Raw genomic sequence first — 15500 nt, 5'->3', positions numbered from 1 at the left:
GTACTCCTCTTCTTCTTGCCAGTTGTCGCTAGACAGTCAGAGCTAAATTTATGATTGTGGGTTGGATACCGTGTATAACATGAAATGCTCTTAGTTCCGTTGCACTCTTAGTCGATTCCTCATTCACGATAACGAACAACTGAAGAGGGGAAGGGAACACTTCACCACCGTTCTTAACCGTACTACATCCGGTGATGTTAAGCAATTTGACATCCAAAGCTGAGTCCAAAAGGGTTGCATCCTATCATCGATATTATTTCTTCTTTTTATTGGTATTGCTGCCCTGCCCAGGGGATGATATTAAGGAGTTGAATGAACTATGACATCTTTCCTCATACACCTCAACTACACTGTCGAAATTTGTTCCTCTCTCAACGACTCATGCATCTTGACCAAATGACTGTGATTTTCGGATAGGGGGCAAGAACAGTTGAACTGAAAATAAACACTAACAAAACCAAGGTTTTCAGTCTGACGCAACATCACTCGTACCAGCATTAATTCGCTGTTTTATGTAAAATTTGGAAACTTAATTACCTCAACACCAACGCCAGGTTGAGATTGTTCAGTGTTAATGCTTCAAGCCTGCCTGCGACGTGTCATCGGAATTCGCTCTGGATACCATTTCGAACAGAAAACTTGACCGGAAGTGGAAGTGAATAGATCACACACACATTATGGAGAGACGACAACCTCATTTTTGGTTACGACATTTAGTGTAGCCCACTCTTCTAAGATGGCTGACCGGTGGGTGGCCCCAAGAGCACTTGACGCAAAACAATAGAGGCAGAGCGTACCTATATAGTATTATTATTCTGTTAAGGGCAAGTGGCACCGCGTCTTTAAAAAATTATTGTGCCCCTTTTACTGGTTATAGTGTAGCTATTCATCATAGTATCTCAAGAAGGCCAGGAACTTTAATATGCTCCCCACTTCCAGACCTTTCAGCTTTGCATCTGGTATTAAGTGTTCTCCCAGATGCTTCGACCTAATTTGCACAAGTGCCGGACACTGTCCCAGGACGTGTATAGAGGTTTCGTCATACTTCGTCATACTGATAGTTCGGCCGACAATGGCCAGTGAAAATTTTCACTATGATTCGGAGCTTCTTTTTGGTGAGGTTTAAGCAATCCTTTGTGTGCATGGGTTCGTATCCCCCAATAAGCACCCTGGACTGCTCCTTCCCTGGTAAACCCGCCCAGTATAGTTCCCTCAACCGTTCCTCTTCATTTCTTAGAGTCATAGCCATGAAACCGGTTCCGATTCCACAGAAGGGTTCTGGCTCATGTAAAGGCATCCCTGCCCCCTTTTTGGTTAGTTCGTCCGCTGGCTCGTTGCCTTCCAACACAGCATGGCCTGGAACCCAGAGTATCCAGACCTTGTTGGACGAGCCGAGTGCATTCAGTCTCTCAAGGTATTCCCACACCAGTTTAGAGTTCACCTGGTTGGACCTAAGTGCCTTGATCGTTGATTGGCTATCGATGAGAATAGCTATGCTCTACCCCCTGTAATATATTTGCAGATTAAAGGAGGCACATTTGTCTACGGCATATATTTCCGCCTGGAATATGCTAGTGTATCTGTCCATTGGCTCGAAGTACATTTTCCCTGGACCAATGACAACGGCGCCCGCTTCCTCTTCTGTGAGGGATCCGTCAGTGTACCAAGTAATCAGTTGCTGGTTTAAGCCGTATGTCCCAGCCACGTTCTCCCTGTTTGCCTTGTTACTCCAATGTGTTTCAAACCTCGTTGTCATGTTATCCCTTGGTATCAGTAATTCGGGATACCGCCTAGAAAGAATATCAATCTTCGTTTGGAGGCTCCCCGCCACACTGATACTACCGGCCATCCTGAATATTGCTCCCCTTGCCTGCATCTGTGTGTGCAGATGGAGAGGGGTTAATTCCAGAAAGACCTCCAGGAGTGCCGTTGGGCATGTCCTCATTGCCCCACTGATACACACGCTGGCTTTTGTGCTGAGTTCGGTTCTTTCTGCCCAGATTACTGCTCCATAGGTAATCATTGGCCTTACTATTGCAGTATATATCCAAAGTAGTATCTTCGGGCTGCAACCCCATTTTTGCTGCTATGGTTCATCAGAGCCCTCGTGGCTTTCTGACAAGTGTATATAGTAATTCTCATCGAGTTCTGGGAGGGTTGAAGTTGATTTAAGTGGATCCTGTGCGATAGTGCGTAGGTTTGGTTGATGAGCTTTGCCTCACTTAAGGGTGAATGGCAGCCATAAATATAAGATTTGATGTCTGCGACGCATGGTCTCCTTTGAATTGTACTGGCATCACATGGTTGCTTCAAATTGTAAAAGAGTTAATCTCTAAGTTCTGGTGCAAAGATGAATAGATTTTCCTTTTCTCTTGGCTTCATCTAATCTTTTGCAGGTTGACATTTTTAGCACTTATAACTTCGCGGAATGATTATTAACTAACTGGACACATAATTTGCGTTTGCATTTATGCAAATTTTTGGAAAAAAGATCGTTTATCTAAATCAATCAAATTAACCGGTTAGGATTGGAATTAGCTAAATGATTTTTATTTAAAACGAACATTTCGTTGAAAATAAGAGAATTGGGCTAGTATCATCGCCGTATGTATTATAATTTAATAATGTTTAAATCAGTTTTATCGTTTCGGAAAATGTCTTCCGACTGATTTTTCCAAAGGAAATATGAATCTGGTGGGTTTTAATCGGTCACCGATTGCGCCTCGACTGCGCACGTGGCAGTACCGTCTAAAATTAAGTCTGAAAAAGACTAAGCTCCTAATGACCAATTGGAATACAACCGACATGATCACAGTCAATGAGAGCGGGTTACCTAGGCCTACGAAAATTCAGTATCTGTGATTAGGATCATTATCAATCATTAAAAACAAATTTAAAATAGCATCATTCCCTTTGTCGCCCCCTGTGTTTCCAGGTGCTGGTCCGTCACCAAATACAATGACCACCGCCTCGCGGATTTCCAGTAGGGAATGTAACGTGATTCAACCCAAGTATTATTCTTCAGTAAATTTTATCGAAATTTCAGAGCTAATTGTTACAATGCTGTGGGATATATTACAAATAGTTGTTCAATAAAAATTGATGGGCTTCGACTGCGTTCTGTAAAAATTTGCCCCATTTTCCTGAAAAAAAATTAAAGCCTCGATATCAAGTGAATGCAATTTATAAATTCTCTTTACTATCGTCGCTACAATTTGTATTATATATTGTATATGTGTGTGTTTCATTAAGTATACGTGTCATTTAAACTGACCTTACAATTTCAAGTATTTACTAATACTACAACTTTGTGTTTCTTGTTTTTTTCCTAGAGGCAAGTGAGGCAGAGGAATATTTACAGATGTTGATTTTGTGCTTGACACTATCAAAAGTCGTGTATGACTATGCATAAAATAAACCGTAAAAAAATTCTAAATCCTAGGAAAAATTTTAATAAAGTTACTTATGGTCTAATTGAATAAATAAACTGAATCACAATTTAATTCATATTTGAAACTATCCAATCCACATATGCAGAAACTCTTGTATATACTCCTGGGAAATTCGATACTCCGCACGTTCGTGGCCCGAAGGATACAAGGCCCAGCAAAGTGAATCGGGCATTTGTTGAAGGCCCTTCAATCATCAATGGGCCGCCACTGTCGCCTGAAATCATATGTATTTCCATATTATTGATATTGTACAAAAGTTATCCACTGTAGATAAATGAGTACCTTGGCATGCATCCATGTTTTCCATTCCCTGCGCACAAATTTGAGATTCCGTAACAATGATTGGAGTTCGGGAATTCGCACTGAACTGAGCATATGAGGTAGCGCATTTGGTTCGATTGACGATAGGGAGAAGAACATATTGAAGCGAAGGATTTTGTTTTACACCCCCTGCAGGAAAAACCAAAGACAATTTATGTATTTATTTAATTTTATGATTTATAAAACAAATTGACAAATTGCAAAATTACGTCACAAAATGAGAATCTAATACCCTAAATCTTCGCTCTTTAAATACGCGTAGGAATGGTTTTTCTTCTTTTATGTATATGTCTAAATAACCATTATCATCATCCGGTCTAGGCCTGCCTTAATGAGGAACTCCAGACATCCCGGTTTTGCGCCGAGGTCCACCAATTCGATATCCCTGAAAGCTGTCTGGCATCCTGGCCTATGCCATCGCTCCATCTTAAACAGGGACTACCTCGTCTTCTGTTTCTACCATAGATATTGCCCTTATAGACTTTCCGGGTGGGATCATCCTCATCCATACGGATTAAGTGATCCGCCCACCGTAACCTATTGAGCCGGATTTTATCCACAACTGGACGGCCATGGTATCGCTCATAGATTTCGTCATTGTGTAGGCTACGGAATCGTTCATCCTCATGTAGGGGGCCAAAAATTCTTCGGAGGATTCTTCTCTCGAACGCGGCCAGGGGTTCGAAATTCTTCTTGCTAAGAACCCAAGTCACCGAGGAATAAATGAGGACTGGCAAGATCATTGTCTTGTACAGTAAGAGCTTTGACCCTATGGTGAGACGTTTCGAGCGGAACAGTTTTTGTAAGCTGAAATAGGCTCTGTTGGCTGACAACAACCGTGCGCGGATTTCATCATCGTAGTTGTTATCGGTTGTGATTTTCGACCCTAGTAAGGAGAAATTATCAACGGTCTCAAAGTTGTATTCTCCTATCCTTATTCTTCTTCGTGTTTGACCAGTGCGGTTTGATGTTGTTGATCGGTTAGTTTTTGATGTTGACGTTGACACCATATACTTTGTCTTGCCTTCATTGATGTGCAACCCAAGATTTGGCGCCGATTACCACCTGCTCGATCTGCATGAAGGCAGTTTATACGTCTCGGGTGATTCTTCCCATGATCTCGATATCGTCAGCATACGCCAGTAATTGGGTGTACTTAAAGAGGATCGTACCTCTTGCATTTACTTCAGCATCACGGATCACTTTCTCGAGGGTCAGGTTAAAGAGGACGCATGATAGGGCATCCCCTTGTCGTAGACCGTTGTTAATGTCGAATGGTCTTGAGAGTGATCCTGCTGTTTTTATCTGGCCTCGCACATTGGTCAGGGTCAGCCTAGTCAGTCTTATTAATTTCGTCGGGATACCGAATTCTCTCATGGCGGTGTACAGTTTTACCCTGGCTATGCTATCATAGGCGGCTTTAAAGTCGATGAATAGACGGTGCAACTGTTGTCCATATTCCAACAGTTTTTCCATCGCTTGCCGCAGAAAATCTGATCTGTTGCCTGAAGTGAAGCTTCTTTGGTATGGGCCAATAATGTTCTGGGCGTATGGGGCTAACCAAATGTTGTGGATGATAGTGGAGAATATCTTATAGATGGCACTCAGCAACGTGATACCTCTATAATTGCTGCACTGCGTGATGTCTCCCTTTTTATGTATGAGACAGATAATGTTTCGTTGCCAATCGTCAGGCATTGATTCGCTGTCCCATACCTTGAGCACAAGTTGATGAACCACTTGGTGTAACTGGTCACCTCCATATTTAACTAATTCGGCTCGTAGGAACTCGTAGGAGGCATCTTTCTCCGAAAAATTTGGAAAATTTGATCGAAATATAAATTAAATCAGAAACCCGGAGAGAAAATCCGAGCCTCTCTGTTATCCCTGTAGTTAGTCCTGCAGAAAATCCTGAATTTAAGGAAAATTTGCCCCTCTTTGCCCTTCTGGCGCCCAAAAATGTACTGAATATCCCCATATCACCATCAGCATCATTCTCGCCTGATCCATGTTACTGTTGTGTGTTTATTAAAATTTAAATCGAGGCAATGCAGGACATACTCTCACAATCCATCTATGGAAGGGGGCCAAACTGGCTATAATCAGCGAACTGTCGCAATTATAAGAGTTGGGCCTGGGCCACAGATGTGAGTGGCAAGATGACAATATGGGCATAGAAATCAAGCCATTGAAGAGTTTTTGGAGTTACCAGAAGTTGAGTTTTTTGGAGAAAAAATAGGTTGCATTTACATTTATATATAGTTGCTAGGTTCCACTAAGCGCGATGATGGCAAGAAATCAAAACCCCAAAAACCTAGCGAGTGATTTTAACGCGTGTGCTGGGCATTGGGACACCCGAACCAGAACACAAGGGACCGTGTTTTGCTCCAGGCTTTTGTAAAACTAGACTTGGAGTTTGCCAAGACCAGAAATATATTCACGTTTCCAGATAGAAGCTCGGCCTTAATAGCTGATTTGACATAGATGAATACCATATTGACGAGGAGAATGTTCTGGTTTGTTAGTGAGCACTATATCAAGAAGTTTTTTTGAAGGCTGGTCTGGAAAAAAGTTGAAGCGGATGCATTCATAGAGATACTATCCGGAGGCCGTAATCACGAAGGTGCGACTTCAAAAAAGGAAGGATTCAAGATTAGGCACATACGAATGCAGGCGCTGCTGCCATCCAAGAGCGGTGAATCTTAATTAAAAGGTGTTCAAACTCCTTGTGAAACGTAGAAATCGCGGATTTGTGAACTAAATGGTACCGAGCAAGAGGGTTCTGCAATGATCCAGAAAAAGATCGGGAAATAGGAAGCATACGCGAATCTTTATCCTAAACTGGCTATAGGCACCAGAAAGCGATAATACGCAAAGGCATAGCAAAACCCCTTGGGAACACCACAACTGACTTGCCCGCACTTTTCTTTCAATTTAGTGACGACCTCGTCCCCTAAAATAAACTGGAGAGCAAAAGGTATAACCAAGCGTTGTATGTCTCATGTATACTAAATTCGGAGGCGAACTAGTGCGCAGCAAATTTGGTAATCAAGAGGATTCAGGTGGAACTTAAGAAAGCGTAGGTAAAGCGTAAAGAAGTTTGACCGCTTAGAGCGCAGTCCTGCTGGAAAATTAATACTTTTTTGCGGTTTCGCGGGGAAGAAAGAATGAAAAAGTCTGGGCGGTTTTAGTGATCCCCAACACTGTTGTTACCCGGCACGTTAGTGCTTTTCAAGATTTCCACCTCTAGTTATAAAATAAGTCGGAATACCACAAACAGGACGAAGTTTTTTAAACTCCAAGTTAAACGGTACCTATACCGAATACTATAAATATGCCATACATGAACATATGTATTTATATATATATACCATAAATTGATCATACTCTTATTTCCGATTTACTTCGTGCATAAAAGCATGCATATGTGCATATATGCAGTATACATATATGTATATGATACTCACAGCCTACTAACGTACAAATAATTAACCTATCACTAGCATATATATATATATATATATATATTCATATATATATTCATCTGTCTGGAGTAAAGCTAAAAAGGAAAAAAAATATGTTCATTTTCAGTACCCCAATGAACTATGAGATCACTTTGTTGAGGTATTGACCAAATGATGGATGATGATGATGACATCAAACACCTTTGCGTTCCCACCAAAATGGAAAGCTTTCACCTTCTATAAGATTGTTAACAATAGTTGGGTTTCTTTCAAACTTCCCAAAATTATGCCCTATATTATCCCGTACACCACTGGCAAATTTTGCACTTCTAGGAGTTTTCGAGTAAATTTCTAAAATATGGTAATATACCATTATTAACTTTATCTCTGCTGGTATTGGAATGAAATATATTTTGAGACCTAAATTTTGTATAGATATACTGCGATTTTTTTCAGATTTTTCGGTTGAACAAGACACTAGAACGAGACCTGTTTCACTTTTCGGAGCACACATTTTGGGCTTGACTTCCCCATGTTTCACACGCTATCCAAAGTAAGATCAGTTCCGAAAAGTAATAATAATAATTGATTTGATACTCAATATTCTGTGAAAAAATGTTGCGCTCTTCTTTTCCATGTATGGGGACCCCCCTTTAAACTCAATTGATAATGGCACCAATTGCTATACGAAATAATAAAAAACTTTTTGTTTCTTTTTCGCTGGTGTAAGGCAACTGAATTATAAACTATTGTTGGAAGGATAGAAGGAAATGAAACCGAATTGATTAAAATGTACGGAATACATTTCCTCTTATTCATAGTAATAACTCCTTAAAACTCTTAAAATAGCCAAAAAGTTTTGATGAAAGTGGTTTACATTCTATTTTTCAAACAGAAATTTATTTTATTTTGCTACACCTTCTAATTTGCCAAGAGATGTAGTCTTGATTAATGTACAAAGCATACAAGTTTAAAAACTTTATTTGTTACATCTACATCTGATCAATTATCTATTTAACTTTTAAATGTTTTCGTTTTCAATTCTAAGTAGATTCCTGACCCTACTACTCTACCTCCTTCTTCCCAACCTTCAAGTCTGTATAACAGAATTGACCTTGAATTCGAAGCGCAGCCCTGTCGCCGAAACGCCAACTTTGCGCATATTAGCTAATTTAATGCAGATCAAGTTTTTAGAATTTTTTACAACATTATTTCAGATATCCTCTTTCCTTCTACCACATGTTTTCGCTCTTATTTAAACTGGTTTACCACGGAGACCCATAAAGCATTGGCCTAAAAACTGCACCACAGAAGGAAGTGCTGTTTTCCATAAATGTCACCAATTGCATTTCATGCCGAATACCACGATACTTGTCCTATAATTTGTGCCTGCTTCCACCCCCACTATGCCTCTTGCAGGTGCAGATTGTCTTGCGTTCCTTGCCGTTCTGTTCCTTACTCCCTCCTTCCTTGAATTCCCCCTTGGGAAAGTTGTCACCAATATCGACGAGCTTCCTAACCTTTTCCTTACAGTTATCTGTAAACATCTCCTTTTCTCTATGCATAATTTTCAACAATTCCTAATTTTTGAGTAGATAGCTTTATTATATCTACTCTCAAATGCGGAGATCATATTTGAGCTGCGAACTACCACTCTATCTCTTACTCAAAATCCTCGAGAGATACGTGAACGACTAGATGACCGCGCACTTCGATCGCACATATCGAAATGGCAACATGGCTTTGTAGAACGTCGATCTACTTGCATGAACTATAACTTTCTCGACTTTAGAAACTTCGATACCTACGTTTGAGCTCGATAAGAAATCTGACGCTAAATATCAGCAAATGTTATGTGGCATGTTATTCGCTTAAATCGTCCCCAATACCCCCTTCATGGACCCCCCTTGTCACTCCTTAGCTCAATTCTAATCCCGGGTGTAACAGCGGGCCTCAATGCCCACTATGTCGATGAAATGGGCATTGAGATCAACCGCGCTTCCAAAATCTTCAATCTCTCTTTTATTCTACTTTCCGCCACTGATATTACCTCCAGCCAGCCCAATTGTAACTGCCTCGCTCTGGACCCCGCAAATTCATCATCGGTAGAACTGTACACGGTTTTGAGCGATGAACAAGCCTTGACATCCTGGGAATCGGTATTAGACAGTGTGCTGACTGCGACAATTTGGCCCAGAACACCAAAAAGAAGGTTATTTTTATGAGCAACTGACACAGTCCGGTGAGGTTTCCTAAAGCCTAAATTGCAGTTCTAAAGGGGGTATGTATTGGGGGGTATGGTCTTGGGAACGTAATGGGGAATGGTGACCAGTTTGAGGTTTTATTTTAGTTCGAATGTTGTTAATTCGGCTGACAGATGCCACCACCGGTGCTCTCCGTGGCATTTTCAAACTCACCACGAAGCGAAGGACAAGGAGCAGCTAATGGCTACATAAAAATGGGGTAGTTCTGCGCTCAAATATACTCACAGAAGAAGCAAACAAAACTTTTCATACCTGAAGCGCTGAGCTTCCGGTTTCCCGACTTATTTTTTATTCTTCTGCTGGTCACCTCATTCTGTGGAAAGTCATATTTTAAGCTGGTCGATTTTTCAATATTGTTATCCTTTTAAGGGTTTTCCTCGAAAAAATCGGAAAGTTAAGCTTTGAATAGTTATTTTCCAGGTTTGTAGTGTCTTTAGCGGTACAGTTAAATAAAAACATTGATTTTATTTCGCATTTACACCTCAGCTCCTAATAAGGGCATATTAGCAGAAAATAGATAAAAACAAGTCGGGAAACCGGAAGCTTGACGCTTCAGGTATAAAAGGTTTTGTGTTTCCCTATGTCAGGAGCATAACGTAGTTCCCCATTGGCTTATAGCATTGACCCGAGATATTGAAATCGCTCAATTCTGGGCAGGTTACTGCCATTGCCAGAACTGAGCGATTTAAATATCTCGAAGGGCAGGTTACTGCCATTGTCAGAACTCAGCGATTTAAATATATTGAGTCAATGCTATCAGCCAATGGAGAACTGCGTAATGAAATTGTTTCACGCATTAATGCAACCTGGATGAAGTGGCATTCCCCAACTGGTGTTTTTGTGGTCGACGTATCAGCAAACGTCCCAAATCTAAAATTTACTGCAATGTCGTCCGTCTGCCACTCTCTATAGTTCTGAGTGTTGGCCGACTATAAAGGACAATGAACGGCGTCTTGCCGTAATGGGGACGAAGATGTTGCATTGCACTGGTGGCGTGGCACATTTTGATCACGTCTGAAATGAGAATATCCGCGATCGATATGGGTCTGCGCCGATCGTGGAAAAACTGCGAGAGAGGCGTTTTCGATGGTATGGTCACGTAATTCACGCTAACGAGAATTCAACAACCAGTATTGATCAGAACATCGAAAGCAATGGTAAGCAACCAAAAAGCCGGCCAAAACAATGGTGGCTTGATACGCTGGATGGGGATTTAAAGGTCTCGCGATTACATCCTGATCAGGCATTTGATAAAATAAAATTACGGAACTGATCACGACGAGCCGACCCCGCTTGTGAACTGAAGGCTGAAGAAAAAGTAGAAGATGTGAGGAGCGATGAGCCTGACAGCTCCGTGTCACATAGTTAAAAATTCTATTGGCCTCTATTTTTTAGAAAGTAATTTAAATAATTTGATGGAAAGCACTGTGTTGATAATGGTCAACTTCATACGCTTCACACTCTGAGTTTAATATTATTAGCAAATGCCAAGAATTTAACCAACATCAAATATAAACAGGTCGGAAAACCGGAAGCTTGACGCTTCAGGTATAAAAGGTTTTGTGTTTCCCTATGTGAGGAGCATAACGCAGTTCTCCATTGGCTTATAGCATTGACCCGAGATATTGAAATCGTTCAGTTCTGGGCAGGTTACTGCCATTGCCAGAACTGAGCGATTTAAGTAACTCGAAGGGCAGGTTACTGCCATTGCCAGAATTGAGCGATTTAAAAATCTCGAGTCAACGCTATCAGCCAATGGAGAACTGCGTAATGAAATTGTTTCACGCACTAATGCAACCTGGATGAAGTGGCATTCCCCAACTGGTGTTCTTTGTGATCGACGTATCAGCGCACGTCCCAAATCTAAAATTTACTGCAATGTCGTCCGTCTGCCACTCTCTATAGTTCTGAGTGTTGGCCGACTATAAAGGGTAATGAACGGCGTCTTGCGGTAATGGAGACGAAGATGTTGCATTGCACTGGTGGCGTGACACGTTTTGATTACATCTAAAATGAGAATATCCCCGATCGATATGGGTTTGCATCGATCGTGGAAAAACTGCAAGAGAGGCGTTTTCGATAGTGTGGTCACTTAATTCACGCTAACGAGAAGTCAACAACCAGTATTGATCAGAACATCGAAAGCAATGGTAAGCAACCAAAAAGCCGGCCAAAACAATGGTGGCTTGATACGCTGGATGGGGATTTAAAGGTCTCGCAATTACATCCTGATCAGGCATTTGATAAAATAAAATTACGGAACTGATCACGACGAGCCGACCCCGCTTGTGAACTGAAGGCTGAAGAAAAAGAAAAAGATGTGAGGAGCGACGAGTGCACGGCAGCTCCGTGTAATATAGCTAAAAATTCCATTGCCCTCTATTTTCTAGAAAGCGATTTAAATAAATCATTTGATGTAAAGCCCTATGTCGATAATGGTCAACCTCACACGCTTCACGCTCTCAGTTTAATATTATTAGCGAATGAAAACTATTTAACCAACATCAAATATAAACAAGTGGGAATACCGGAAGCTTGTGCTTCGGGTATAAAGGTTTTGTGTTCATCTTATCTAAGAAATTTCAACGCACAGTCTCGTTGGAATAATTGATATTCATATCCAAATGATTAAAGAACTAAAACTAAATAATTCTTTTCCCCCCCCCTTTACAGTTTTACCCCCTATAACTTTGTTAATAATATTAGGATTTTCTTCAAGCTTGACCAAATTGTGCATTATGTTCTTCATTATATGCATGCCAAATTTTGTACTTCTGGGATGAACATAAGGGGGGGTGCCGGGTAAATTTCTAAAATGTGGAAATATACTATTATTAACTTTATTTGTGCAGATATCGGAACCGGATATATTTTGAGGCCTAGATTTCGTAGAGATGCACTACTGAGATTTTTTTTCAGATTTTTCGGTTGGATAGGTTCTGAGAACGAGACCTGTTACACTTTTTGGGGGTCATATTTTGAGCCCTCACTCCCCTATGTTTCACCCAATATCAAATATTGGATCAGTTTCGAAAAGTACTAATTGAGACCTTTCATTTGATACCCCACATGGCCACATTTTATGAAAAAAAATTTTGCACTTTCCTTTTACATGTATGGGGAGCCCCCCTTAAACTTAACGCAAAATGGCGTCAGTTGCTACATGTAAAGGGAACGGCAGATCACATACTCCTACCAATTTTCGTGACAATCGGTTCAGCCGTTTCCGAATAAATCGGGTGTGACAGACAGACAGACAGACAGACGGACAGACAGACAGACAGACAGACCTGTGAGGAGTGGCCAGATCTCCCATCAGGCGCGACCCCAGCTGGCGGATAGGGGCATACCTATTGATGTGTAAATATGTGTTCATGCACTTTTCTTTTTTGATTGTGCATGGGCTAGTGTTTGCTCATCTCTGGTGCGCGGACCAAAATGGCTATGGGAAGGATACCCAGAACATAAAACCACCATGGAAGACGAGAGAAGGAGGAAACTTACGGTACAGGGACTCGGAACCCCAGTACCGGCGGCTTTTGGGAGTGAGCAAGCGGGCTCCCGGTCGTCGATATCCCTCGACCGCAGTGCCTCGGTGGTGGACAACTTGGCCACCTTGGCATATAATGCTACAAGTGATTTGGATCTGGAGAAGGAGGTATTCAAGCGAAGTACGACTTTACCGAGAACACCAATAACAAGACCAAACAAAGATGAACTAAAAGCAGCTTTTTGGACAACAAAAACCGTGACAACACCCACCGCACATGTTCAAGATGTTCGACAGCAGGAGGTGCTCCAGGAACAAGGAAGAGATCCATTCAAAAGAAGCTCATCAACTTTGAGATCTCCACCAATGCCAAAGACGATGAAGGACAAAGTACAGGCAAGGTCAACAAACGCCAAAAGTGAAGGACCGTGTAAAAGGGGTAACCCTGCCGGAACTTATAGGGAACAGAGTCCTGATCTGGAGGAATTACCCTTCACCCAGCTTGGGGCAAAAATAGTTGAGCTGTCCGAGTTTATCAAGGACAAGCACAACGTGCACCAAGCCATAAAGAATATGGTTAGGGCTATTAGAGTTCTCTATAATAGATCACAGATGGAGGAAAAGAACGATAAGAACACGCCGAACCTCGCTGTGCCAACAGTATCACAAGCGACCCAAGTGACGCCTAACCGTACTACCATCGAATCCCAGCGAAATAAGCGAGTACGTGAAAAAGAGGGGGATCCTTTAAGTAATCAGCAGACGCCTAAGAGAAAAAAAGGCGGACAGGATATCCGGAAAACCAACACCAACAGGTCAGAAGGAGGAAACCGTACAGCGAATCTAGGAAACTCGACCAGCGTTGCGAAGCCTAAGACCAGCGAAAACGATGGATGGACTAAAGTTACCAACAAAAAAGCGGAACGAAAGGCAAAAGTGCGAACTCGTCCAGATGTAATTGTTATCTCCAGTAAGGGCAATCTGTCCTACGCGGAGATACTCAAAAAGGTCAAAGCGGATCCCGGCCTAAAAGATCTGAGCGGAAATGTAAACCGAATCCGAAGAACCCAGAAAGGGGATCTCATGTTCGAGCTGAAAAGATCCAGCGTGGGCAAAACTGATGACTTTCGCACTCAAGTGAAAAACTCACTTGGGGAGAATGCCGCAGTGCGTGCCCAAAAACATGAGATCTACCTTCAATGTAAGGATCTCGATGAAGTAACATCGAAAGAAGAAATTTGTATTGCTCTGAAGGAGCAATTCAAGTTGAAAGAACTCACCGAGGAGTCTATTGTGGGCTTACGAAAAGCCTATGGTGGTACTCAAACAGCCACAATACGAGTACCAGCGGAGGCAGCACAGATGTTATTGGCTGCCGGAAGGGTTCGGATTGGATGGGTTGTCTGCCGTTTAAGGGAACAAATTTCACTGAAGAGGTGTTTTAAATGCCTCATGTTTGGACACTTCGCGAAGGCATGCACCAGCAGCATTGATCGATCCGATCGATGCAGAAGGTGTGGGGAGAAAGGCCATATTGCCAGAGAGTGCAATAGGGACCCCAAGTGCCTATTGTGCGAAGTAAAAGAGGGACAGGATAACCGGCATATTGCCGGGAGTGGTAAATGTCCAGAATTTAGGAAGGCGCTCACTGCAATGAGAAAATGAGGTTTATTCAAATAAACCTGAATCATTGCAGGGTCGCTCAGGATTTACTTGAGCAGGCCACGTTCGAATCTGAGATGGAAATCGCCATCATAAGCGAACCGTATAAACACCGTCACGGTGGCATATGGGTCAAAGATTCGACTGGTGGAGCGGCGATATGGGCTTGCGGTCGACAGGCCATACAATGTACTGCAAGTCAAGCAGGCAGTGGCTTCGTGTGGGCGAAAATAAGTGGTGTATATGTTTACAGCTGCTACGCCCCGCCAAGTTTGACACTGTCTGAATTCGGGCAAATGCTTGATAATCTTGTTCTCGATGCGAAGGGACGAAGTCCAAAGGTGATTGCTGGTGATTTTAATGCTTGGGCCCTAGAGTGGGGTAGTAGGGAATCAAATGCTAGGGGGCGCAGTTTATTAGAAGCTTTTGCGCAGATGGACATAGTTTTGGCTAACGAAGGTGCTGTAAACACCTTCCAGAAAGGGGGATCAGGCTCGGTTGTAGACCTGACCTTTGTCAGCCCTTCGCTGGCGCGTGGTATGTCCTGGTGCGTCAGTGAACGCTACACCCACAGCGATCACCAGGCAGTTTTCTTTGAGACATGTGTCGAACCTCAGGGCAGAGATCTATCATGCCCGAAACCGAAAAAGATTTCAGGCTGGTCTTCAAAATCTTTGGATGAGCAGAGCTTCTTAGAGGTGTGGTTGGATCAACCTGATATAGCAGGCGCCTCTACGGAAAGAGCTGTCCATCTGGCTCAATGCATCGCCAAAGCATGTGATGCGTCCATGCCTAGGAGGTGCGCATTCCCCCGTAGAAGACCAAACTACTGGTGGAATGATGAACT

General features: G+C 42.2%; 1 protein-coding gene across 1 annotated transcript in view; it reads right to left on the bottom strand.

Moving 5' to 3' along the window:
• Positions 1 to 3168: 3168 nt before the first annotated feature.
• LOC119652049 (transmembrane protease serine 11B) overlaps positions 3169 to 15500 on the bottom strand; it is a 157576-nt gene continuing 145244 nt past the window's right edge. The window contains exons 7-8 of the mRNA XM_038055985.1: positions 3735 to 3911; positions 3169 to 3666 (exon numbers count right to left, since the gene is read on the bottom strand). Coding sequence (XP_037911913.1) covers positions 3500 to 3666; positions 3735 to 3911 — 344 coding nt within the window. The 3' untranslated portion in view covers positions 3169 to 3499. The remainder of the gene's footprint in view (positions 3667 to 3734; positions 3912 to 15500) is intronic.

This window comes from Hermetia illucens, chromosome 3 (assembly GCF_905115235.1).
Source record: "Hermetia illucens chromosome 3, iHerIll2.2.curated.20191125, whole genome shotgun sequence".
In the NCBI taxonomy this organism is placed as follows: domain Eukaryota; kingdom Metazoa; phylum Arthropoda; class Insecta; order Diptera; family Stratiomyidae; genus Hermetia; species Hermetia illucens.
This window is presented reverse-complemented; position numbering and strand designations above follow the sequence as displayed.